This window comes from Rosa rugosa, chromosome 7, assembly GCF_958449725.1.
Source record: "Rosa rugosa chromosome 7, drRosRugo1.1, whole genome shotgun sequence".
NCBI classification, from domain to species: Eukaryota; Viridiplantae; Streptophyta; class Magnoliopsida; order Rosales; family Rosaceae; genus Rosa; species Rosa rugosa.
Genome location: NC_084826.1, coordinates 4,226,745 through 4,253,784, shown reverse-complemented (window position 1 = coordinate 4,253,784; position 27,040 = coordinate 4,226,745). Strand labels below are relative to the sequence as shown.

General features: G+C 38.6%; 4 protein-coding genes and 1 pseudogene across 8 annotated transcripts; all 5 read right to left on the bottom strand.

Annotated features, from left to right (window-relative positions):
• Positions 1 to 3,408: 3,408 nt before the first annotated feature.
• Positions 3,409 to 10,171, bottom strand: LOC133723558 (disease resistance protein RUN1-like; annotated as a pseudogene).
• A 151-nt stretch (positions 10,172 to 10,322) lies between these two features.
• On the bottom strand, positions 10,323 to 13,127 carry LOC133723559 (nuclear transcription factor Y subunit C-9). 5 transcript variants are annotated; one of them, XM_062150409.1, is made up of 4 exons: positions 13,019 to 13,127; positions 12,727 to 12,774; positions 11,095 to 11,934; positions 10,323 to 10,604 (listed from the first exon to the last, which is right to left on the bottom strand). In XM_062150409.1, exon 3 carries the CDS (start codon positions 11,925 to 11,927, stop codon positions 11,121 to 11,123), a length of 807 nt encoding a protein of 268 aa, XP_062006393.1. In that variant the 5' UTR covers positions 11,928 to 11,934; positions 12,727 to 12,774; positions 13,019 to 13,127; the 3' UTR covers positions 10,323 to 10,604; positions 11,095 to 11,120. The 5 variants fall into 5 exon arrangements, with proteins under 5 accessions (XP_062006393.1, XP_062006395.1, XP_062006392.1 ...); XM_062150411.1 differs by lacking the exon at positions 13,019 to 13,127 and adding an exon at positions 12,879 to 12,973; XM_062150408.1 differs by lacking the exons at positions 12,727 to 12,774; positions 13,019 to 13,127 and adding an exon at positions 12,107 to 12,276.
• A 1,049-nt stretch (positions 13,128 to 14,176) lies between these two features.
• On the bottom strand, positions 14,177 to 17,274 carry LOC133721769 (cation/calcium exchanger 5). Its single transcript, XM_062148488.1, has 2 exons — positions 16,362 to 17,274; positions 14,177 to 15,360 (listed from the first exon to the last, which is right to left on the bottom strand). Exons 1-2 carry the CDS (start codon positions 17,211 to 17,213, stop codon positions 14,596 to 14,598), a joined length of 1,617 nt encoding a protein of 538 aa, XP_062004472.1. The 5' UTR covers positions 17,214 to 17,274; the 3' UTR covers positions 14,177 to 14,595.
• Positions 17,275 to 18,485: 1,211 nt separating this feature from the next.
• On the bottom strand, positions 18,486 to 19,597 carry LOC133722684 (uncharacterized). The gene is made up of 2 exons (XM_062149555.1): positions 19,128 to 19,597; positions 18,486 to 18,495 (listed from the first exon to the last, which is right to left on the bottom strand). Exons 1-2 carry the CDS (start codon positions 19,595 to 19,597, stop codon positions 18,486 to 18,488), a joined length of 480 nt encoding a protein of 159 aa, XP_062005539.1.
• A 438-nt stretch (positions 19,598 to 20,035) lies between these two features.
• Positions 20,036 to 23,204, bottom strand: LOC133723615 (signal peptidase complex subunit 3B). The gene is made up of 6 exons (XM_062150504.1): positions 22,960 to 23,204; positions 22,801 to 22,848; positions 21,692 to 21,754; positions 20,771 to 20,824; positions 20,473 to 20,559; positions 20,036 to 20,361 (listed from the first exon to the last, which is right to left on the bottom strand). Exons 1-6 carry the CDS (start codon positions 23,083 to 23,085, stop codon positions 20,236 to 20,238), a joined length of 504 nt encoding a protein of 167 aa, XP_062006488.1. The 5' UTR covers positions 23,086 to 23,204; the 3' UTR covers positions 20,036 to 20,235.
• Between the last annotated feature and the right edge of the window lie 3,836 nt (positions 23,205 to 27,040).

The following is a 27,040-nucleotide window of genomic DNA, read 5'->3' as shown; positions in this document are numbered from 1 at the left end:
AGACTTCGCCGGAGCCCATCACCGGCCGCCGGAATCCGGTCACCGGTCGCCGGAATCCGGTCACCGGTCGCCGGACTCCGGCCAACTTTCGCCGGAATCCGGTCAACGGCCGCCGGATTCCGGTTACCGGCTGCCGCCCACCGGAATTTGCTGAAAATCTCACCGGAAAGTTTTTTTGCCCCCAATAGACATCTATTGCCCCCTAATAGAGGGGCAATAGACGTCTATTGCCCCCCAATAGACGACTATCAGCCATGTATTGCCCCCCAATAGACGACTATCAGCCATGTATTGCCCCCCAGTAGACGTCTATTGCCCCCCAATAGACGTTTAGATTACTGAAATGGTAATTAATCTTCCTAAAACTACACAAATAAAACTTTGATTAAAGAAAAAAAACGAGGAGATTACATCAATTCAAAACATCTATTGCCCCCCAATAGACGTCTATTGGCCCCCAATAGACGTCTATTAGCCCCTAATAAAACCTTTTTTTTTCTTGTTCTTTCTTTCTATTTTACAAAAAAAAAAAAAACAAATAAACCAGAAACTGATTTGTGCACCCATAAACTAATCTGGGCACCCAGGAACTAGTGACCTCTAATCCTCCGGTGCGGCAACTTCTGCCACGACGGGTCAGCATCCCAGAGGCCTTCCTCCTCCACTCCAGAACCTGATTTGGGCACCGGAGCTGCGAAATTGGCCAAATCATCTTTCTCCTTTCTCCTCTGCCACCGTCCTGCATTTAGCACTGGAGGATACGACACCGGAGCAACTGCAGAGTGGATCGAACGTCGGTGATGCACAGTGGAATGGATCGAACGCTCGGTGAGGCCAAGGAGACGGCGGAGTGGATCGAACGCCGGAATCTGGGCAAGAACTCAACGTCGCGCCAAGGTGAAGATCGGGGAGTGGATCGACGCCGGAGATGCGCAGCACCGGCGGGTTGGTCCTCGACACCGGAGTCTGGAAGAGAGAGGTAGGCTGCGTGGGTCGAGCGCCGGAGCCGGAAACGGCCTGGCTCGTGCGTCGGAGCCAGAGGTCAGTAGGAAGTGGGGAATGAAGGAGAGAGAGAGATCGGGACCAGAGAGAGATTGATATTGAGTGGCAGTGGTTGTAGTTATTTAATTGAGTTGAGGGTAAAATGGTCATTTTGTGTTAAATTGTGTGTGTGGGAACAAAAATCTGTTGCTGGGGTAAGTGGGATAACTTTTTGTTATTTTGGTGCTTTGGGTCAAGGACCCATTTTTTTAATGAAAAAAATTAACAAATTGACTTAAGTGATTGACAATGTAATAGTTGAGTGACCAAAGTGATATATTTGAAACTTCAATGACCAAAGTGTCGAATGAGTCATAGTTGAGTGACCATTTGTGAAATTTTCCCTATAAAATATAAACAGGTAGAAAAACCCGAAAATTTCTACAGTTAGAGAGCATTTCATTTCGATTATGATATCCCGAGTTCCATGTAGATACACGAGAGTCTTTTCCTTAACAAGTTTTTTATTTTCAACTCCTGTTACATCTCTATGACGACTGGTGATTTAATATTTCGATTGATTTCTATTTTAGATTGAATTATTATATATTTTTGGATTTCTATCTATTTTTGACTAATATTAGTCATGTTCTTTGTGGGAAAAGGGATGTTATGCTAGCTTGAGATTGACTCCGGCAACAACATCAACTAGGCTCTCGAGAACAAGCAAGAGTTCATCAACAATTGTCATGACAGTGTATCGGCGGGCAAGGATGGGACATGGTCTCGTGGTTGCTCCCAAGGATTACTCCTCTATATTGTAGGCTAGCTACTATGTACTGAATATCTTTTGGTTAATCAGGAAGCAAAGAGTTCCAGTGCTAAAATGCCATAGTTGACTTGTAGACAGAGCGAGTATTGCAGATTACTTCTCTCTTTTATATTGTCACTCACCATTTAGTTCACTATGCATATATGTGTGCTGGAAAAGGTCTGAATATAAAGAGATTGTGCTCGTTCTCCATTAATTTTAGCTTCATTTGCAGCAAGTCGAATTAGTTCAGAGTTCAAATTAATTTCTTAGCCGCCATCAATTCCATGGTCACAGAATCCCAATCCAAATAGTACAAGGAATTCACACACACACACACACACACACATACACATATATATATATATATATATAAACACAGCATCAATATGCAAACATAACAATATATTTACAGCATCATAATCCAACAAATAAATAAAAAAGATAACAAATTTATACAAAACAGACACGTACATAGTGATTAAGCTACATGAAATTGCCGATATGGCTCCCAAAATCAGTGTACGAGTAATTGAAAGCAGTTATGTAAAAGATTTCAACTGTACGTGGTGTGCATAATGTGCATTTTTGTATGCAAAATGGTTAAGAGTAAATGTGTGCGGATTTACCTAGGGGCGCCGGATAAAGCCATCGGAGAGTTGTCGGAGATGGTCTGAAACGGCGTCATGCAGCGAGGATTTCTCAGAGTATGTGCATTTGCTTTGGGTTGGTGTTAGTCACTGACAGAGGAGCCGTGAATATACAGGCAGAGAGAATATGTGGAGGTGTGACAGAGGTACAGCTTAACTATCATGAGATGGTCGGATTTTTTTGTACCACATTGTTCAAAGTAGATGTTAAACTCATTTTTAGCCGTTTGATTTGAGTTTAGTCTTCGGTTGATTCTTAATCCTATTGTTGTAGATGCGTTCAATGAGTATGTTGTACAAGAAGGTAGAAAAACTAGAGATTTTCTATGGTAAGGAAGAATTTTTTTTTAGTGTAATATTTCAAGTTTCACGCCATTATCTATTAGTACACGAAATTCTTCTCCTTATTAAGTTTTTAATTTTCAACTTTTGTTACATATAGAGCTTATTGTAGATTGTTTTCTATTTTAGATTGGATTATTATCTGTTTAATGTTTGGATTGTTTTTTATTTTATTTTGGATTTCTATCCATTCTGAATTTTTGACTAATATTAGTCATGTTCTTTGTCAGAAACAGGGATTTGATGCTTAACCTTTGACACCGTCAACAACAACATCAACTAGGCTCTCAAGAACAAGCAAGACTTCATCATCAATCGTCGTGACAATGTACCGGCGGGAAAGGATGGGACAAGATCTCATGGTTTCTCTCAAGGAGTAGTCCTCTACATTCTAGACTTTGATGTAATGAATAGTTAATCTGGATGCATAGAGTTCCAGTACTAAAATGGCATAGTCGACTTGTAGACAGAACAAGTATTGCAGACTACTTCTCTCTTTGATGTTGTCACTCACCATTTAGTTCACTATGCATATATCTGTGCTGGAAAAGGTCTGAATATAGAGAGATTGTGCTCATTTTCCATTAATTTTAGCTTCATTTGCAGCAAAGTCGAATTAGTTCAGAGTTCGAATTCATTTCTGATGCAACCTTTGATTATAATGAAAAATTAAGGGGAAAAAATTGAAAAGGGGAACTTTTCTGAAACCAAAGATGCCTTATTGAACTTTTTGCAATAACATACAATCTGAAAATGATTACAAGGAACTCCAAAGACAAATATGTATGTTGATGCTACAGCTTTATTTCCAGATCCAGCGCGTTCTATCTTTGGATCCAATGCCTGGCTTTGGTTAAATCTGATCCCTTCCGTGCATCGTTGCATAACCCAACTACGGTTTCTACAGTCGCTACAACGAATATAAGAAAAATCATAAGGTACATATTAATATAGCACACTCAAATTGAAAGCCAAATTGTTGTCATGATTCATGAATCTACTATGTAAAGACTGGATCAATGACTGAACTTCTCTGATATAGAAAACGTTCAATTTTGAGAGATCACATTACAAGAAAAAAAAATTCGCTCCCATCAAAGCAAACAAAGTAATTTAACACTAAACTCCACAATCAAACAATTTTAAGAAGAATTTTTTTTTTTTTTAATTAATCATATATACCTTGGTGTATGCAGGAGGGGAATTTTCCTGGTAAGTTTTCACTAATCCGATGTGTTTCTTCAAACACCTATATTAGGAGATATCCATCATCATCCTTGTCATCATCTTCATCACCTCTTGAAGCCATGACCTAGAAAAACCAATGCAGAAAAAGTAGTAATTGCATTTGGCCTTGGATAGTGCTGATTTCAAGCTGTATGTGACAGGCAAGGATGAAACAATGGCTTTATTTGTAGGCTTATTTCAGGACACTCGGCTATGTCCACCACACACGCGGAAAGCATGCAGCACTCAGTCAGAAATCGCGTAGCTCACACGCAGAAATAGTGTAGCTCACACATGGAAACCATGCAGGTTGGTAAAGAAAAGAGAGGGAACTATTAGCATTTACGAATTTCTGAATTTGGCTTCATAAAACTTGTAACTTAGATTTTTACAGCACAAAGGTCGTAGTTCACACGCAGAAATGATCATGTAGCTACACATGGAAATCATGCAGGTTGGTAAAGAAAAGAGACCAAATCTATCAGCATTTACGAATTTCTGAATTTGGCTTCATAAAACTTGTAACTTGGATTTTTACAGCACAAAGGTCGTAGTTCACATGGAAATCATGCAGGTTGGTAAAGAAAAGAGACCGAATCTATCAGCATTTACGAATTTCTGAATTTGGCTTCATAAAACTTGTAACTTGGATTTTTACAGCACAAAGGTCGTAGTTCACACGCAGAAATGATCATGTAGCTACTCATGGAAATCATGCAGGTTGGTAAAGAAAAGAGACCGAATCTATCAGCATTTACGAATTTCTGGATTTGGCTGCATAAAACTTGTAACTTGGATTTTTACAGGACAGAGGTCTTAATTCACACGCAGAAATCGTGTAGCTCACACTTGGAAACCATGAAGGTCGGTAGAGAAAGAAAGTGAATCTATCAGCATTTACAAATTTCTGAATTTGGCTTCATAAAACTTGTAACTTGGATTTTTACAGGACAAGGTCTTAGTTCACACACAGAAATCATTTAGCTAAACACATAGAAATCATGCAGGTTGGTAAAGAAAAGACGCTGAATCTATCAGCATCTACGAATTTCCGAATTTGGGTATATAAAACTTGTAACTTAGAGTTTTGCAGGACAGAGGTCGTAGCTCACACGCAGAAATCATGTAGCTAACACGTAAAAAATATGCGGATTGGTAAACAAAAGAGAAAAGATCTATGAGCATTTAAGAATTTCTGAATTTGGCTTTATAAATGAAACTTGTAACTCAAGAGTTTTAGAGGACAGCAGTTGTAGCTCACACGCAGAAATCATGTGACTAACACATGGAAACCATGCGGATTGGTAAAGAAAAGAAACCAAATCTATGAGCATTTAAGAATTTCTGAATTTGGCTTAATAAAACTTGTAACTTGGAGTTGTAGGCAACAGAGGTTCGAGCTCTAACGTGAGCTATAACTAGCGACCAAGCATACTGTATATCACTATTCATCTCTATCCCTGCAGACAGTACTTGTAAACTAAGCAAAATCACAGGAAAGCATTTAAAGTAGTCTTCATCATAATAAAGCAGACGATGCTGAAGCTGAATACTTTCTAGTTTTTGACCCAAAAAAAAGAGAGAGAATACTTTCTAGTTGTCATAAATTCTTCAAAATGCCCTCTATAATCCCGTCAGTCTCAGAAAGAGAAAAACAGCATTTCAGGGGGGGGACTAATATGGTCTAAGTAATTAGGCGAGAGAGATAATGAGGTGCACCCAAAAAAAAGTTAGTAAGAAAAATTGCAGGCTATATACTACAAGTTCTCCAACTGAATTTACATACTATCAAAGAAAGAGACTATACCAGTGTCATATAAATTGTACCCTATGATTGAAAAAACAGCTAGACTTACAGTTAATATGAGTATACAATTACACTAGTCTAGAAATCCATGGAGCTAATGATAATAAGTGAAAGTCAATCAAAAGGTCTGCAGGTCATTCTATCAGAGAGTCAAGGTTCAGCCAAAGTGAAAATACTACTTAAAAGAGCTCATTATTCAATCCATCATTCAGTCAGATGGATTGTGTAATAAGAATGACCTTAGCTGTAAGTACCGTCTTTTGTTGGTTAAAAGTAAAAAAGACAACTTCCTTCAAATACCTGAGCCAGGAGCCTTTTTTTCCATCTTGTTTCGTTCAGCATACAGCAGGTTCTTTTGAAAGTGTTGGCACCCTCCATTTGACTCAGTTTTCAACTAAGAGGTAATGAAAACAGCTATCAATTGCAAGCTTATCAAGGTGTAAACAAAAAGAGAACTAGTGAGCATACAAAAGACATAAGATGAAGGAGATACAGACACCCACCAGAGATGGTCATTGGTTAACACTTGAACCAGAGAGGAAACCATGTTCTGAGTTGGAATCAACAGGGTTCAGTGCCATCAATTATTTCCGATGAAGATAGTTCACCTTGGTCATCATCAGATGCAAAAACATTGAGCTGATAGTCTAGATGCATAATGAGAACCCTTGAAACTAGTAATACCGCATATACCAAAGCCCAAAAACTTATTATCAAACAAATTTAGTGGTAGTTTCACAGTTATTGAAGACCCTATAGACTGATGATTGAACCACTCTGGAATTTCACTTCCAGGAAGAGACATAGAAAAGGAAAGAGGTCGCATATAATTGCCCTACACAACAAATAAAAAATATAAAAAATAAAACAGTTAACTTTATAACTTTGTGTGTTATACGTGTTTGTGCATCTGTCACTCCATGTTTGTGTGTCTGAAAGAAAGAGAAGAGAGAGAGGAACCTGATAATTTAAATGAGTTTCCACCACATCTCTAAATGGATTATTTACCAGCTGGAGGCAATTAGAAAATATGAAGCAAAGATTCGTATAAGGTGGCTTTGGTGACGAAACTGTTTCCAAAGATGTACAATTATGCGCATCTATGAAATTTATACTTGATGAAAGCTCTGGAATTGATTTCAGTCTCTTGCACCCTTCCAATTTGAGAACTGTCAAATGATGAAGTTGATTCATTGTTGGGGAAAGCTCTTTGATAGATGTTCCATCCAAATGTAGCTCTCTTAATCCTCCCATATCTTCTACAATTGCTGGAAACAGCTCAAACTTCGAACAGCCAGAAAGAGTAACATATCTAAGGGACTTGAGTTGACAAATGCTGCTTGGAAGATTCTCAAGATATCTGCAACCTTTCAGGTTCAAATTAACAAGTCCCTTAAGATTTTCAATTGATGTGGGAACTTCCTTAATTGCAGTCTCATCTAAATAAAGCTCCGATAGCTCCTTCATAACGTCTGAAATCTCTGGAAACTTCTCAAGATTTGAGCAGCCAGAAAGATTAAGGTCTTAAGTGATTTCATATGAATGGGGCTTGGAAGAATCTTAAGTTGTTTGCACTGCTTTAGACTTAACAAAACAAGGTTTTCAAGAGCTAATGTGGATGGATGAACCTCAGATCAACTTAAACAACCTTCAAGAATTAGTTCCTCCAGATTTGTCGCCTTGGTCAAGTCAGGGATTTTCTCAAGGTGGCGAGAGTGACTTAAATCGATAAATTTCAAGTTTTTCAAAGACTGTCAAAAGAACCAGGAAAAATTGCATTATATGATAAGGTATCTGAGTAGTGAGTACTCACCATTTAATGGAAGAAACAAAATGGAACAAATAATGAATGTACCTTTGCTCCTTCCCAGAGTATCTGAATGTGACTATAAGGCATGTCAAGGTGAACAAGATTCGTCGGTTGAAAATTGGATGGCAAAGACCTTAGGGGGCATTTCTGCCAGAGGAGACACCTCAACTCATGAGAAAGACACTTTAAGTCCCCAGTAAGTTGTTGTTTACAATCATCACTTGGATGGCATAAATCCTCACATGAAAGAACTTCCTCGTCAGAGTCTATGTAGAGGTTGTAACGGACTTTGAGCAGCCTTAATTTTTTCATTCTAACAAAAGCTTCAGCATTTAAGTATACCTCTTTTGAGTTCGGCAAATCAAGGCATATGCTTTCCACTGCTTCCGTAGCCTGCAAATACCCATAACAATAATTGAGATTAACAAGTAAACATATGTGTCCATGAATTAGATTTTAATAAAAGTTGAAGCTTTCTACTAAATATTACATATGAAAAAGTAAGGTCATAAATATATCTAACCATATTTTGAGTTAACATATAGTCGATATCTTTATAACTCCACAACCTACTGCGTCTACCAGGCTCTTTAATAGACTCTTGGCGGACAATTTCCCAACCCATTTCCTGCAGCAAATCATGCATGTCGAGCTTATTGTGATTTGAAATAGTTACAAGAGATCTATCAACAAGAACTCGTAATCCACTGATGGGAAAAAAGCCACAACTGTCCAGAATTTCTGTTGCATAGTCTTTGTTCATTCCTTTAAAGAAACATGCAATATCCAGAAATATGTTCTTCTCAGACTCATCTAGTCCATCAAAGCTTGTCCTGAACTCCCATGTGTGGAGTTTTCTTGATTTTCTTCAACACATCTTTCCATTCGCGCACACTTTTGCTATCAAGGAAAGCTCCCAAGACTTTAAGTGCCAAAGGCAGACCTTGAGCATACTCTATGGCACGGTTTGACAGATCATAGTAGTCTTCTGTGTATTGGTTTGTTCTGAAGGCATACTGCATAAAGAGTTTAAGAGCTTCATCAGCCGAAAAACTTGGGTCTATATATTGCATCAACTCCAACCAGTAATTGTACATCTCTAGTTGTTATAATGATCCTACTTCCACCACCAAATGAATGTTGCTTTCCAAGCAAAATTTCAATTTGGAATAAATCATCCACATCATCAAGAACAAGGAAAACTATTTTCCTACTCAGCCTTTCCATTATCATGTTCGAACCTCTATCCAAACTGCCTACACTTCGCATCTTTTCCTTCAAGATTCTAGATAGAAGTTCCTCCTGCATATGTACCGCACCATGCTTCAGGAATCCTTCCTTAACATTTTCAAGAAAGCAACAATATATATTCAAATTGACATGCAATTTGGTCATAAACAGCTCTAGCAATGGTTGTCTTGCCTAAACTGCCCATTCCCCATATTCCCACAATGCGAACATCTTCCGCTTGCTCAGGAGATAATAGTAAAGCCATTTCAACAGTGTGATACTCGATCCCAACCAATCCATTGGCTTTACTTGATGAGATGTGGATCATTTTATTAAAAATATCTTCTACAATGTCCTCAATAAGCTTAGCATCATCCCTACAGTAGCTAGGAAAATATAATTAGTATAGTGACTCTGAACTAAACCTAAATGTCATAGACATCCTAGTAAGGAAACAAAACTGATTGAAAACATGAACAAATTAAACATACCTGTAATCTCGTGAGTCCCAGCCAAATAGATTGGAGGTTCTTGTTAGAGCGAACTGCCAGCTTTTCACCTCTTCAAAGTCAGAGTTAGGATCGTCTTGATGTTTGATAAAAGCGTCTGAAAAGCTCCTCTTTAGTCTCCGAATATCAGAGGGATTTACTCGGTAGAAAATGGGCACCACTATCTGCTTCTTCCTATCCATGCAATCCAGAATTTGGACGAGTTCTTTTAAGCACCACTTCGAAGAAGCATAGTTTTCAGAAAGCACAACAACAGAAAGCCTCAACTCTTGAATCACATTGAGGAGCTCCAAAATGTCATTGCCTTTTATGAGCTCTTCAGAGTCCATGAAGGCGTCAATTGCTTTCTGTGATGGCTGACAAAAATCTTGCGGGTGTCCTCACCTCTAAAATTCAGAAAGACATCATGTTTCAGGCGACGGCCGGACGATGAAGAAGACGAGGCCATTAACAAGCACTACTGCAATACCTCGAGGAAACTAAATGAAAGAACTGGATTAATCAAAGATGTTTTCTTCTTGGTTGGCAGAACCTTAAGACTTTTGGCAGACCAAGCAAGAATGTCAACAGACTGTTGGGGAATGTGGAGAAACGTGTTCAACTGACGGCTCAAAATGGCCCAGAAGATGATCACCATGATCAAAAGCAAAAGTCGTTGACATGTTATTGAGATTCTTTCCCATTAGTATTTTATTTGCCTAAAATTTGACCACCATTTTTTAATCCTAGTATACTAAGAGAGAAAAGGAAAAGGAAAAGGAAAAACTTTCGGCTCAGCTCATGGCAAGTATGTTGCCTTCTCTGTTCCGACAGTGATAACCAGCGAATGGAGTCTTATGAGTTGCTGAGTAGTTAACACTCGGGTAAGATTTGACCATAACCCTCTTCATCTTTCTGTAGTCTTATAAGACATAGACTGCAAGACGTTGTAATTTAATCTTTACCATTCAGAGAGTTAACGAAAGCCATCAAGTTATAAAGAAAAATGTTAAAAGGGTACAGATGAAAGAAACAGTAAGATTACAGACCAAAAGTGTTGAGGAAAAAACTGTAAACATTACCGGCATCAAGTATCTTAACGAAAAGTTCAGATAGGTGGTGACCGTGATTAAGCGTTTTACTTGAACATAAAACAACATTTATGTAGAGCAGAGTAGCTTTACTGTTTGCAGTTCAGTATTATTCTGAGCTCCTATTTGAATTCAACATGAACATGAGGCTGGGATAAGTCATGTGTCTGTAAGAAGAAAGGAAAGGGGGTTACATAAGAAACTTATTTGAGGCCAATTCACACAGGTGTGATCTCAACTAAAATAATGAGGGGAATCACCATATGTGAACTGCAACTTAATCAACTGAAATGAATATCCGACAAGCAACAACAGAGGACAAAAGGCATTGAAGCTCAAGAACAGAAAGGCATCAACTACCGAAATATGGAAAAATAGTCAACTCCATTACAACATACATGTTCTCATCACACATGAAAGTCATCAATAAAAACTAGCTAAAACAAGGAAAATGATATCTATGCTAGTGATAATCATTTTCGTTTAAACTAAACCGAAGACGAAATATCAGTTCACAGCCTGTATCGTCAATTCATCCACAACTTGTTAACAAATTGCATTATAATTACAAAACCAGAGTTTCTTTTAACACATTGCTTTCTCGGCTGTCAGTCACAAGCCGGGCAAATGAAAAGATTCGAAGCATAAGGAACTTACACTTCTTCACTTCCATGCTGCAGCCACTAATGATCAGATGGTGACTGTTGCTGTTGCTGCTGCTGCTGCTGCTCCGGTGCTTGCGGCCACATTTGCGGAGCCATGTAGGGGTGAGACTGTTGCCCATACATAGATGGGTCCATCATAGGCTTGCCCATGATCATCCCAGGAGCCCCCACCTGAGGTCCATGCTGAGGTGGCATATAGCAGTATGGAGGAAGTGCATCAGCAGCCCCAACAGAAACCGTTCCCCTTGGAATGGATGCAAGGACTTCATCTTTCAGATCCTCTCTCGGCACGATGTCTACCAAGAAATCAAAGATATCAGTCCTCGTGATTGCAGCTGCAATGTCATTCTTTTGAAGTGTCCTCCTTTTATTCTCTTCTGTGTGATTCCAAGACCGCAAGGTCAACTCCAAGATGAACATTTCACATGCCCTTGCAAAGATCACAGGTGCCTCAGCTGATATCATTCTCACATCCTCATCAGCTTTCATAATCTTCTTGATCCTTGCTAGAGGAAGGCTATGGTTCTTGAAATCAGTTACCTTCTCAATCTCTTGAAACTGATTTGCCCAGAAACTCTGCAGTTGTTGTTGAAGTTGTTGCTGCTGCTGCTGGTGAATGTGCTGATAAGCAAGTTGATGCTGTTGAAGCTGAGCTCCGGCAGATTGACTACTAGATTGAATGCCTCCAACTGGCGCACCAACTGTAGCAGGATTTGGACTCCCTACCATTTGAGTATGCTGATACGGAGCAGTCCCATATGCCAACTGACCTCCACTACCTACCATCCCCATCGATTGGGGTTGCCCATGTCCTTGCTGATCCATCCAGTTCCTGATTGAAGTAAACAACAAGAAAGACGCATGCTTTAGAAACAAACTATATACTCCTCAAAAATCATAGGATCTCTTTTTTACACAAAGACATAATTAACAGTAAGGGCTTGTAGCTCCAGTGGATGAGAGCATTTAACCCTACACTCAAAAGCAGGGTTCAGATCCCACACCCCATTTGGTCCATCTTATAACCAAAAACGAAAAAATCAAATCTGAACAGTCATTTAGAATTTCTTCTTGTTCATTCTTTTCTCTTTAGATGATCAAAGAACAGTGAATTGCTAAAATATCTCGTCTGATGCATCAAATAGACAACTGTTGGGCAGAGTAGGCATACTCTTCCGGCAGCCAAACTCATCAGTTAAGGGACCAGATGCTATCTCTTATAATAACATCATCAGCAAACCAACAACATTTACATCCCATCATCCTGTCCTATCCGAATAGATATCTGCCCAACAAAACACTCTACTTTTTGCTCTACTGTAAAAATTATTCTACCACCCAGAAAAAAGAGTAAAGACGCAAAGAATGAAGCAAGATGAAACAGTAGGAACACGCAAAAGGGTACAAAATTCCTATCAACCCGATTGAGATGTGATAATTCAATCATGCAAAACCAGAATTTGATCCCAGACTAATAACAAAACGAATATTGAACGAAACCCCATATCCAAAAACAAAATGTTACATAGCAACAGACCAAGATCACCCATTTAACAATCCAAAACACACAAAGAGACAGGTTAAAACAGAGAGATATATACAAAAGTATGTTGCTTTTTGGTACCTTTTTCACAAACAGGGGATGCTCTGCTACGCAAAATCGATTTCGAACCTGAAAAGAGAGAGAAAATTCTTTCAGAAAAAAATTAAAAAAACTGGAAGAAATATTCACCTGGGCATTAAGAAGTATTGGGTTTCAAAAAGACTGAAACTTTCATTGTTTTTCTGTTCTGGGAAATTTTTTGTAAGGCAAAAGATCCAATTTTTTTTGCAGAATTTTGGGTTTGCAAAACAAACTTGGGTCTTTTGCTATTTTCTTCTTCTTTTCTAGTAATGATTAATGTTGGCATACAAACCTAAAAGAAGCAACAAAACTGAAGGAGACTGTTCGATTCTGACTTAACATGTCTCAGAAGCTTCAACTTTTATGGAATGGGGGAATTTTGTGTTCTGACGGTTTTGCCCTTCATGGAAGTTGACAATTGCCGTAAGGGGTGTGGCACAAATTCCTTGCTTAGGGTTTTCTGAAAAAGTCTGATTAGACCCCGACTCGAGAACAAATGCACTCACTGCTATCCACTCTTTCTTGGTGGGGGAGATCATTTCACATTGTACGTCCGACTTTATAAGTAAATGCAAGAAAGACAATTTTGGATGTTATATATGGAATTGAGGAATGTTCGGGGCTGTAAATTCTTATTGATAGATTAGACGAACGTAATTGCAGTTTTATAGGGGTATTGTTTTACCGAACTGACTTGATTACCCACAAATTAGTTTTCATAGTCAAATCAATGAAACTCATATATGAGTAGTTTAAGAGTGATTCTTGCGTGGGGCACCCGCACCGCCACGTGGTGCGGCACGCCAATCATTCCCCTAGCAGGGGGGTATTTTGGGTATTTCACATTTAAAAACTAGAGACAATTTCGGAACAAAGACAAAAATTTCTTAAATTTGATTGGGCAGCCGCACCGTACACGTGGTGCGGCTACCCGCACCTAAGAATTGGCCGTAGTTTAATTTTGATACATGAGAAAGTCGAACCAATAGTCACTTTGAAATAACATCAACTTGGATTTGTGAAAATCCCATCATAAAAGAAAAGTGTGGTAGTTCTTTTCTTTACAAACTGGCCTTTTGTGTCATGAAGCTCATTCTTTCTTATAAAGTAAATTATTAAAAGTCAGTTTGGTTTCATGAACCAAAACATCCACATTGTTGATCCAAGCCAGTTCGTAACTTCAATTTTTTTTTTCTTCTGAAATTTGTCTTATATTTGATCATGACCCTGATGGACCACTACACAGTTCATACACCATTGGACCATCCCCCAACAGAGAAATAAAACCTACACACGGACCACTTCAATTTTCATTGAAACACCAAATCCCAAATTTATTAGCATTCTAATCAGGAAAATATAACCCCAACTCCCCACTTTGATATCCTAATACCTTAATGAAAGACAAAACTATAAAGAGGTTAAGGGGCATCTGTAATCTTTGCTAGAATAAAGAACAAAAAATTGACATCTGGTGGTAAACTGCCACTGCTATTTGGTACTGTTACAAGTAGTACAAGAGCCAAAGGGTATTGCCACTACCCAAAGCATATATGCAATATGCCCGGTAAATATATTCCAATCACAACGAATTGATATTCCCATCACCAAACAATTCTAGCCTAAAAAAAATTTCACCTACTCAATGTTGAAACAAAAACAATTCTACCTATAAGGGTGGCCAATTCTTGAACTTGCACCATGATTGCTTCTTTCTTGAACCGTCAATGAGTGATGCTTGTATTGTATATGCACAATCCATGTCAGAGTTAGCATGATCACCAAGCTGAGATAAGATATAGAAGCTCCAGATCATCCCCAGTTGCTTGGATTTTGTGGATGATAAACCAAATTTCATTAGGTTATAAATCATCCCGAAAACTTCGCAATCAGTAAGCTAACTGCCATGAAGATAACATAGAGACCAACAAGACAGAACCCCCAGAACCTAGGCACCCGGAATCTGCACCATGTGATCACCAATAGAGAACCCATCAGGCTCAAAAGCAAGAACACAAATGCAATCACGATACCCACATGGAACTGGAGCTCATATGCTTCCGGATAAACATTGGAGGTCTGTATCACCAACGCTGTTCCAAGGCCTACAAGCATGTTAAACATTGGCCCGGCAAAGCACCCTGCCATGGCCAATGCAGGGTGGCCTGCCTTGGCAAGTGCCACATCAGCAACAAGATCCCCCACAGAATTTCCCCAGGCAAGAACCGTAAGCCCAAGAAGTGCTGGTGGCAACTCCAGAAGTGCTCCAAGTGCAGCAAGGCAGTTCAACAATTCTCCAGCAGTAGTGGATATCCAAAAGACACTCATAACAAATGCTATAAGCAATACAGGAATTTGCTCAGTTTTGGGGGGCTCTTTCTCTATTATATAATGAAGAAGTGCAAGAGAGGAGCTTGCCAAGAATACAACAAACCATAGTGGAAGATGGGTGTTGGAAAGAAGAAAAGCTACAGGATGATTGAATTCCATGAACGAGTTGCAAGAATATAGAAGTGCTAGAGGGCATAGAGCAATATTGGCTGATGTGTAGAATCTACTCCATTCCGACGGGGCAGCCTGTGGAATTGTCAGCTTCAGAAGAATTGAGACTGGAACCTCCCATACTTTTGAGACCTGTATATGAAATAGAGACAGATTAGTAGTGCAATTTCCAGAAGAAAGATACTGAATACAATTGTATATGTAAAAGAGAGCTAAGTAGTACAATTTTCAGAAGAAGAAAGGTACTGAATAATGCTCTTTTTAGGTACCAGCTACCTAATAGAAATTTAATAGCAGCATACTGAGCTCAATCAGAATACAAAGATTCATGCTTTATCCCAATTCAATAAGCTCAGAAGAGATTTCATAATGAAATAACCAGGAAACTCTTCCACTACATGCTTCTACAACTTGTATCAAAAGTCGGGAGATTTAACGATATCAAATATTGCAACTTTGACGTATGCTCTCGTTCAGGTTATCCTTACAAAATACTATTTTATACTTCCCCGCATGAGAATTCAATAATAATTCAATTCAACTCTCTACTTTCTCCACTCCTCACCTCAATGTCCTTCATTTCATATCTCCAAAGTTTCACTAATTCAGAGGCTTAAACAATTCCTCGCCAAAATTCTTTTTTGGTTTTTCGGAACAAGGCAAGGGCAGATTTCATTATCGCAATGAGAATGACATAAAGTAAAGCATAGAAAACACCTTGGCATACATCTACTCAGCCAGATAAATATGCTCCTACATTGGTACTACAAACATCAGTGTCTTGCATTTCACTCATCTCAAGTCCAAACCAACGAGCAAGTAATCCCACACTTGTTGAAAACTATTCCAAAATGCAAAATACTCATCTTCAGGATTATACGCACTTATATTTATGCAGAGCTGTGTCATTCTTATGTGTATCTACAAGATAAAGGAACTGAAGCTCAAAAAGGAAACTAACAAGAACAACAAAATCCACAAGTAGCTGACCTAATTAGCAAGTTACATGATATAAAACTACATTTCCACTAAACTAACTCCATTACATTAATTCATAGATATACATTGTTCAAAATACACTAAGAATTTGCCGAATTCACAAGGAAAGAACAGAAATTTAACTGAAAACATACCATTTCCAGACCTCGCCGGACCCCGAAACTCGGCTTCCCCTCCTCTGATCTCTTCTCAACTTCTCCGATCTCGCAATCCAATTCCACAAAGCCCTTGTGCATTTCACTCTCAGCACCCACCGCCACCTCACTCCGGCTCCTCTTCCCTCCTCCTCCTCCTCCTCCTCCTCCTCCGCCCAACCCCAAGTCCATCCAGAACACAAACCCCACAAAGAACAAGTAAAACCCGACGAACCCCACCGCCTGCCACAGATAAATCTCGGCGCTCAGATACACGTAGAACAGAAACGTGGCCGAGATCAGGTAGAACATGACGTCCCTGACGAACGTGGCCGGGGTGAGGGAGAAGGGCGCGGCGTAGATCGCGACGAAGCCGACGACGAAGGCGGAGACGAAGGTGCCGGCGGAGAGGATGGCGCCGAAGCCGGTGCGGTAGTTTCCGCGGCGGACGGCGGCGAGGGAGGCGAAGACGTCGGGGGCGCCGTTGCCGAGGGCGAGGAGGGTGACGGCGGCCATGGAGGGCGTCAGGTTGAGGGCGAAGGTGAGCTTGGTGGTGACGAGGGAGAAGTGGTCCTGGGCGGTTTTGATGAGGAGGTAGAAGAGGAGGAGGAGGATGAGAGAGAGGGAGGAGAGAGAGAGGCTAGGGTTTTGGGGGAAGAGGCAGAGGTAGTTGAAGAGGCCATTGGAGGAGGAGGAAGTTTGGAGGAGGGACCTGTGGGGGGTTAGGGGGAAAGGGGAGGGGTAGTTTGGGGAAGTGGGAGTTGGGGGAGTGAGGAGGAGGAGGAAGAAGAGGAAGATGGAGAGGAGTGTTAGGGAGAGAGTGAAGGTTTGAAAGGAAGAGAGGATGGCCATGCCATTACCCAAAAGATCACTCTTGGAAAAAGTGCTTACTCTTTCTCTCTCAAGCTCTGAACTTTGAGTTTTGACCAGGAGCATCAGTCTATTTTTTCAGGGTTTTTTTTTTTTTTTTTTTTTTTAAAAAATTCTGGTTGATGCAAGTTCTGTCAACTGGTCAACCAATGTTGTAGAATATGGGTATGAAACTTTGTTTGGCACCCTAGCCCTAAAGTGAATTGAGAATGAAACCAAAACAGCATGCATATTCAAGACTCGATCTTTATACGCATTGCTATAAGATTTGATTTTGTGTTTTTTTTTTTTTTGGAGAGAATATAAGATTTGTCTTAAAATTGATGTAATTTAATTCATTTAAAGTAATAGCGTTCACGTTCGTGTAAGTGAGACTAATGATGTCTATAAAAAGCAAAGTTAATATGCTCACGCTATTTAAATGAGGCAACAAGCAAACAACTGTGAGGCTAATGATGCTCGTGATAAGAGAAGCTAAATATGTTCATGCAAGCGTATCTATGTATTTCAAAAGATGTTGCTTTTTTAATTTCGTAAAAATCAATCTCGGAATAATTTCCAAAAAAAAAAAAAATTATGTGAGACTATGATTTCCTAGCAAAAAAATTGCATTCAGGTCGAAATCACATGTTCTTATTTTCTTGTGCTCTAACTAGTTTTATTAATTTCTGGTATCCTTAATAGTTATAATAGATTTTACAGTATTAACTTCCTGGAATTCATTAACTCTCAGGCCTGTAAGGTTACATTCATAGGTAAAATACAGCTGATAGTGATTTACATGCATTTGGATATCAAAGTTGAACAGCAAATGAATGGTTTCTAGTATCATTGAAATATACAACTTTGGATGTGAGTCTTGATTCTGCATATTTATCATCTACTGCTAAATGTTATAACCTACAATTTCAAGATGCTTGTGATTATGTGATGATAGCCCGACCAAACCCCTTCACCATCATATCCCCTTATAATTGTCTATTAAAGTTGAAAACTTCATCTAATTATACAGGTCAAAGAGCCTCAAAGCTGCTTACATATAGTTAAAATGCTTCCATAGAAAACTTGCAAAGTGTCCTATACATGCAAGTACTTGTCCTATTTTTCTTATCTATAATCGATAGTGGATCCTAGAAGAATTTTTTATATCCCGTACTCTGAAGTATACAATAAACATACATACATATTTTTTTCTTAGAGAAAGTTCTAATTCAACTCTATATAAGATGCACTAGTAAAACTGTTAGTCACGTCTCAGGCACCCCTACAAAGAAATTGCGGAAAAGTTGATCATTAGAGTTGAATTCCCTCAACAATTCTTCCAAGTTAGGGATTGGACCAGGGATGTCGTAAAGAACAAAGTTTTTTACGTGATCTTCATGGTCATTATGATTTGCTGAGCCTTTTACCAAGTTTTTTCTCCTATAGCTTCTTTTTTTCTTAACAATTTTCTTATCCTCTACCATCATAGCACCACTCTTTCTTTTTTTGTGTCCCTGAAGGGTCTCTTCTCTTGTAGAAGAAGAAGAATTTTTCTCCAATACCCGGACCTCAGGTACTTCAGGTTTTGATCTTCTATCAAGTATTGCTAGATTTTCAGAAGTTGTGGCATCTATGTCAGGGATAGAAGCCGCCTCTTGCCGCCTATTGTTCTTCCTTTCAAGTAAGAGTTTTTGTTCTCTCTTTCTTTTCGTCCTTTTGTTTTCAAGGTCTTGTGCTGCTGCTTCTTGTTCTTCTTTCCGTGTATTTTTCTTTTTTTCTTTTTCTACTAGTTCCTCTTCTTGTTCTTTCTGCCTCTTTTTATTATTTTCGAGTAAGAGTGCTTGGGTTTCTTCTTGTTTTCTCTTTCTTTTATTCTTTTCAAGGTCTTCTGCTGCTTCTCGCTTTTTTTCCTGCCTCCTCTTCTTTTCGTTTTTCAATATTAATAGTGCTGCTGCTTCTTGTTCTTTCTGCATCTTCTTCTTTTCGAGTAAGGGTGCTAAGGTTTCTTCGTCTTCTCTCTTCCTTTTCTTCTTCTTTTCAAGTAACACTGCTAGTCTTTCCTCCTCTTCTAGTGAGAGTGCTATGGTTTCTTCTTGATCTCTCTTTCTTTTCTTTATCTCACATTCTTGGGCAGTATCTACAGCTTCTTCTTGCTCATCAGTATTCTTATTTCTCTTTATCTTCTGCTCTTCATCATGCTGGTCTTGTGTTGTCGCTTCACATTTTCTCTTTCCTGTCTCCTCCTTTTCATGTTCTTGTTGTTTCTGTCTTTTCTGGCCCTTCGTGGTATCGTCGCTGTAGGTCCTCTTCGGAGCTTTGAGAGCCAACACAATTGGTTTCAGATTGTCTGATGTTTCTCGTCCTCTTGAACTAGAACTCTCCATCTTTAGACGTTTAATTAATTCGCTAACTAGAACCAAACTTTCAGGCAGAGATTTGGAGACTAAAAAAGCACTCTGACTTATATCTGGATTAGGAAAACCAATTTGTACTAGGAATATATAAAGCAGAGCATTGGTTTTCCCAAATTTTTTAGGATTCCTAAACAAGTTGGTTTTCCCGTTCAGGTGAGGAGAAACCTTATCATTCCAACTAGGCAGTCCCTTTGGAACCTCTCCTATTTAATTAGGAGAGTGTTCGGCGGTTACGAAACTTATTCATCTTTTTAGTAAACTCTGCCATACTCTTCTAGTGAAGATCAATAGTATCGATTCCACAATCTGGAACTCCAGTTATATTTTCAATCAAACAAACAAAAGGAAATATCCAAAGACGATAAAATAAAAGGAAGCAAGTTTGAGGAGAAGCAAGAAACAGCTAGCTAGCAAGCTTAAAGACCAGATCTCTCATAATTAACATGTTCAGTGAATCCAAAAATACAAGAAAAATTCCCTCTCTGTTTTTGTTTTCTTATCAGAAGCAACTCTTCCCTGTTTCTAAGTCTATAATTTAAATGACCTTTTTTATATCCCCTTGTTAAAGAGGCTAAAGCTACATAAACAACAAGATACACAGGACACCCTCATCTATATTCTTGTGGCAAGCGATATCCAGACATGACCATCTTGTCAGCAAACATTTTTCCCGTCTTGGGCATGACATGCCAGTGCAATGTCAAGTTGAATTCTTTACCTCGGAGATTGCTTCCCTGCACAAGGAACAAAATTATGAACAATCTTCAATTTATCAAGAAACTGCATTGGAAAGCTAAGCAACAAATGTGAGGAATGAAAAGAGCTAGTCCATGAAGATACCATACCTGATCAACAAAGCGGTATTTGTTTGAAGTATGAATCCAAAACTTGGCATGCTCTTGGGAAGGTATGATACCATCCCAAAGAGAGACCTGTAAAATAGCACTACATTTTCAGCAAGACTTTATAAAGAAATTAGGATATAATATAAAGGTAACAGCGCCCACAAGAAATTAAAGGATAGAGTGGATATGTGTATCTAAGGAATGACCAAAAAGATCAACATCAAAACATATATAACCAGAAATACAAATGGAAGAAAGATAACTCAAAAGCACATGTTCATCGCTATCCATAGCTTACCTGATTCAATGCGTTCTTCGGGGTTTCATACTCAGCAGCTAGAAAAACAAAAACCTATCACAGATTGCAAGACAACAAGAAAGGGATCAGCTTCAAATTTATGTGACACAACTACATGACATAAACCGGCTACAAAATCAGAACAGAGTTTGCATTGCTCTTAGTGTGATTTCATAACTTCAATTACACTAGACACTTCAATAACAATGCAGTAAAGCATAAGATAGCAAAGACAGCTTCTCAATAGAAATTAAACTAGTTACTTTAGTCTTGGTTTTTTAGTCTTGTGCATGATGAGTAATAGTTACTCTTTAGACCATGATTGTCACTGATACCTCAGGGTTCTTGTACAGAGTTTGCATTGCTCTTAGTGTGATTTCATAACTTCAATTACACTAGACACTTCAATAACAATGCAGTAAAGCATAAGATAGCAAAGACAGCTTCTCAATAGAAATTAAACTAGTTACTTTAGTCTTGGTTTTTTAGTCTTGTGCATGATGAGTAATAGTTACTCTTTAGACCATGATTGTCACTGATACCTCAGGGTTCTTGTACTACCCATTACTAAATCGCAAATTAAACAATGTAGGTAACAACAAAATCCAGCTAACATTGACTCCCTCATAGTGTATTCTTGAGAACCCACTCGTGTACCCAAGACTACTTGAAGCACACACATTAAACAATGTAGGTGAAAACAAAGACAGCTTCTTGATAGAACTGAAAGTAGTTACTTGACTCTTGTTTTTCTAGTCTGGTGCATGATATTTACTATTACTCTTCAGACCAAGATTATCACCAACTCCCTCATAGAGTATTCTGAAAAAACCCACTTATGTACCCAATACTACTTAAAACACAAACATGAAACAGTATAGGTTGCAACGAAATCCAGCTAATACACACAGAGTAGTCAACCTGCTTTGTGTTCCATGTAAACAATGACTGCAAGTCTGCTGATATATTCAGTGTCATGCTGACCTGCATACAGTGAAAACCATTAGTTCATATCAAATTGTCGCTTTGTTCCATACAAACAATTTTAAATCTCAATCACCTATCTTCCATGGCCTCTATAAGTCAACAAAGGAAATCTAAAGTTGATAATCCTAAGTGTGTAGATGGGACAGCAGTCCATGAATCTCTGGAGCAGTTGTACTACTCCAAACATCAACTTTGTTGTGACCTAGACCTCTACTGAATACCTTCTTCTTTCCTTTTACCTATTTTTCAATTGGTAACTCATTGAGTGAAAATTGTCATTTCAGATCATGATGTAATTATCTGTGAGTGCTCAACACCTGCACCAAATCACCAGACTCCCCACTCCAGCAACAAAAAGGAGTTTCAATAGTTATTCGAACACTATTAAAACAAATATATGCCTCCAATTTAAAATTCTAGCCAACCGCAGGTAAGGAAACTACTGTATTAGGAATCAAGACGAGAAGTTAATATTCTATCTTGCATTTAAAAATCATGAAACCTAATAAACTGAAAATTGTTGCAACCCTTTTCTGTTCTCTTATATCCGTCCCTAATCTCGAAACAAAAAACTACCACCTATCATAGTCAAACCACGGATGTCCTTTGAGCTGAGGAGAAATATCCACTTCACCACACGGCCGTAGGCCAGTGATCTTAGTACTTAATAAGTCGACAGCCAATGAGCTCACACCCATGTATAGCAAAAGGGAGCCTAATATTCACATAGTATACGTTATGTACAGCTCACGGAAACCAAAATATGCACTGAAATTCTACATTTTTCCTCCAACACCTGGATTAAAACATAGAGATTGTTGCAAATATACCCCAAAACCACCATTCCCATAGATAATAAACCTCAAAGTTTCAACCTTTAAACTCAATTCAGAACAGACAACTAATAACTTGATGAGACTAAACCAATCAAAATCGAAAACCCATTTAACCCAACACCAAATTGAAATCACATTCAGACTAATTTACACACACACTCCACCAAAACAAAAACCAACAAAAAAAAAAAAAGACCCGAAATTTACCTCGTCGTTCCCATTTGGTTGCTTCTGAAACCAATTGATATTCAGCACCTAAACAAACAAAACAATCAAAATCAGAACCAAAAACCCAACTGGGTATTTCAAATTCACAATCTTTGAATCCTAGATCTACCCAGAAAAAAAAAAAAAAAAAAAAAAGACCTGGACTTGAGAAGTGGGAGATGGGGTGTTGAAATTGTCAGACATGGAGGCCATGGCGCACATGAGGGCGAGAATTGTGACCGCGAAGGTGAGCAAAGCATTGGCTCTGTACCCAAAAGAATGCATCTTCTTCTTTCTCTCTTTTGGGATTCTTCTGGTTATTTTCTGGAGTTTTTGGTCCGAGAGAAAGAAAAGATGTGCGTTTTTTGTTTTTTTGGGCTTTGAAGAAACGAAGACTGGTTTTAGTCTGTGTGTAAATAAATCACATAAAATTCCAAATCCAATTTAGGAAACGAGAAAAATAGCAAAGAGTGTCACACTTTGCTCTATACTCATCAGTCATTGGACAATACACGTACGCGGGACCCACCACTATATAAGCTAAAAAGCTTATGTCTTCATATCTATACTATTATTAAGAGAAGAGGGTTTGTTAGCCAAAATCTAAAATTTTGACAGAAATGACCCTAAAAAATTAATAAACTTTGAGAATTAATTAAATCATAAGGACAGTTATGACATTTACAAAATATACTTTTATTAAAAAAATAAATAAAAATATAACCCACAACCCACTTTTCTCTCCTATTATCTCTTCTCTACAATAACCGTTTTCTTTTTTATTTTCAGAAAAAAAAAAAAAATACTTGCACATGCAGAGCATGTGTGGAGAAAGACTAGTAAGTTTTTTATATTTACTAATTGGCTACCAAAATTCTCTTTTGATTTGGAAAAGAAATCCATTCTTGTACTAAATATTTATAATTTTAGGCCCCGTTTGGATGGCAGGAAATCATGGTATGGAATGGGAATTAATTTCATTTTCCATTCAGACGTGCCGTTTGGTTGTAATTAAAGATTGGAAAGGAAATAAAAAATAAGATTTGACTGGAAATTGACTCCCTCATAAAGCCTGAATAGAATTACCTAGTCAGGGGTGGTATTCTATTTCCATTTCCCACTGTCAAAGGCAAAATTACATTAATTATCCCTCTAAAAATTTATATTCCCAACCAATATTCCTTATAAATTGATGTACTTTAATTAGTAAGAGGGCATTATTGAAAATTATAATTTCATATTTCATTCTTATGACTTACCAAACACTACAATAGAAATGAAAAACTAATTCCAAAATTTAATTTCTAGTAATATTCCAAACACTAACATGGAAATACCAAAACATATTTCATTCCATATCCGTCCGGAAAGGAAAATAAATCCTTTTCCAATTTTGACATTCCTGCGAACCAAACGGGGCCTTATAGGCTTAAACAAAAGCGGTCCAAATTGCTTTGATTGTTTGAGATGAACCTAACAATAATGTATCAAGGAAATTTGCAAACCCAATTCAATGGTGCAAGTTCATTCCAAGATTCGGATTTGTAAAATCGCTTCCCACGAAACTTAGAAACCATACTTTATATTGGGTTTATTTTTATCTCGACCGAATTCATTTCATGCTTATTTAACCCATCAAATCTTATGCACGTTCAAGTTTTAGAAATCCTTTTAAAATTCAAAATCTGAGCAGATTCATGTGACCATGTCGTGCTCCAGTCCTGCGTTATTGATATAAAGTGTGTCGTGCTTGTCCTAGATGCAGGCGAAGGCAATTTCATCTAGAATTTCTTTTCTTCTTTATGGGATTTACCTATTTCACAACATGGTTGTACTAGGCTAGACCGATGGACTTAAAATCCTCATCTCATGCTCTGATCTCTTGTTCGACTGTTCGAACCATCTAATGGCAAATCAGGTCTTCCTTAATGGAACTGGGCTAGTGGCGGGTGTTGGCCAACCCGAAATGCAGCTAGGGTTTAGGGTTAGTGCAGTGCCTATAGGAGCATGAGGCGGTCAATCTGCTATGTCCTTGCAAGAATAGATTAAGATATCTTACCTAAAGAAAAAAGATCGAGATCAAGAAAAGGAAACATGAGAATTTTAATAATTTCATATTTTCATACATAACCATTAGCTACATATATATGCGTATATAGCACAATGCAAACATCAACAATCCTAGCCTAAAACCTTGTACCTTGCTCTCAAATCTCAATCATGGCCGTACCTCGTCCTCCTTTGCCCTCAACCACGGCCATACCTCTTCCTCCTCGTGCTTATTAATTGGCTTGACGATTCTTCTGCCCCTGGAGCTTCAAGAGGCTCAGTCATGGACGCTCCTCCGATCTTGACCTTAAGCCATTTGTCAAATATTTCATTGCCCCCATCATTATGCTCACTCTCGCTCTCCCAGTCTTCTATTTCCTGCATCTCCCTCCTGTGATCGTCAAGTCTCATGTGACTCATGCATCCCTCACCGAGTTCGATCAACTTCATCCAATCCAGCAACGACACCATTAGTCTCCACTACAATCTTGCCTTCAACATCACGTTTCGAAATCTTAACCGACGTTATGGCATCTATTACGACAACATTGACGTCATGGCCTATTACAAATTGAGCCAGATGCATGACCACCACTACCTCAACCTCGACGTGGTTCGGCTTTGGCATGGCAAATTTGAACTCGGACTTTTACCAAGGGCACAAGACTATAACTCTTCTCACGCCGTCATTCAAAGGCCAACACGAAGTGCCGGCGACCAGTTTCATTACTAAAGATAATTTTGATATTGTTGTCAAGCTCTATATCAGGAACAAGTATTACTGGCCGGCCACCAAGTTCACTAGTTGGAAAGCCAACTCCGAGATCACATGCGACTTAAAGTTTCCTTTCATTGGGGCTAATGCCGGAATATGGTCAATACTGGATGCAAGGATCTAGATACTAGTCTTTGCACTCCTGTTTCTATCGCACTTTGTTGGATCAGCTTAATTTCCTTGGTTCCTGTTTGCTGGAATTCTGTTTCTTTGTGTGCTTATTTTTGCATATCGGCTCTTGGTCTTGTTATATTGTTTGTTATTTGAATTAAAATACTTCCTAGCTAGTAGTGGTTCCATTTACACCATATTTCAACTCTTAGCAACTCATATGTACGAACATATATATATATATATATATATATATATATATATATATATATATATATATATATGTGGGTGTGTGTGTGTGTATTGCTTCATCCAAACTAAAACTTTGCCAAATATTTGGCTTTGGAGATCCGGGCCGGTCCGGATACAAATATGAACCCAAGTTATGGATTATGATGATAATCCAAACATAGACTTGGCAAATAGCGCGCCACACGCTGCCACGCGTCGATATATATATATATATATATATGCTAAAATTATTTCAGAGAGAGAAGTTGTAAGGGCATTTCCAACAGACTCTTTATTTCAAAATAATTTAAAATTTTAGCTAATTTTAGGATAATATTTCACTCCAGCATAATAACTAAACAAAAGTTAAATATAGCTTTTGCTAAATTCTCTAGCTATATTTAGCTAGAGAGGAGAGAGAATTTGGCTAAAAGTTATATTTTCCAACGTTCAATTTAATTTAGCTAATTTTTTTTTTGAGTAAAAGAGGTCATCCCATTATATGATTCAGCAAGTAGTACAAAAACGATCCACCCCTGTGGGGTCGACAAAAAGAACCGTTTCTTAGAAACTACTACAAAGCCCCCCTAACAAAAGAGCAAACAAACTAGTAATCTCCTAGCACACCCACCTTTTAGGATTAAGCCCAAAACAAAGAAAAGTAGAGCCTCGAAGAAGATTAAATGGACAACGAGGTCTCTCTTTTCTTTGCGATCTCTCCCGCTCAATGCAAGAAAACAATAGGCCCATCATTCACAAACGAATGAAGGCCCAAAGCTACATTAAAACGTAAGGATTAAATAACTGCATGGGTCCAAAAAACCCTAGCAGCCCAATCATAACACCTAGGGCAAAACCTAGATGAAAAAGCAAGCAAGCCGCCGCCACCATACATGCCAGCTTCTGTCCCACCTCCACCGCCGTCGAAAACACCGCCGGTGGCCCACAGATCAAACCCAATGTCAACAACCCGAGACAAATTACCGCCTCCACCATCGAAGCCCAGATGCTTTGCCCTCAAGAACCAAAGACAACCAGCTGCCCCGGGCACCTCCATCACCTCCAAGATGTCTC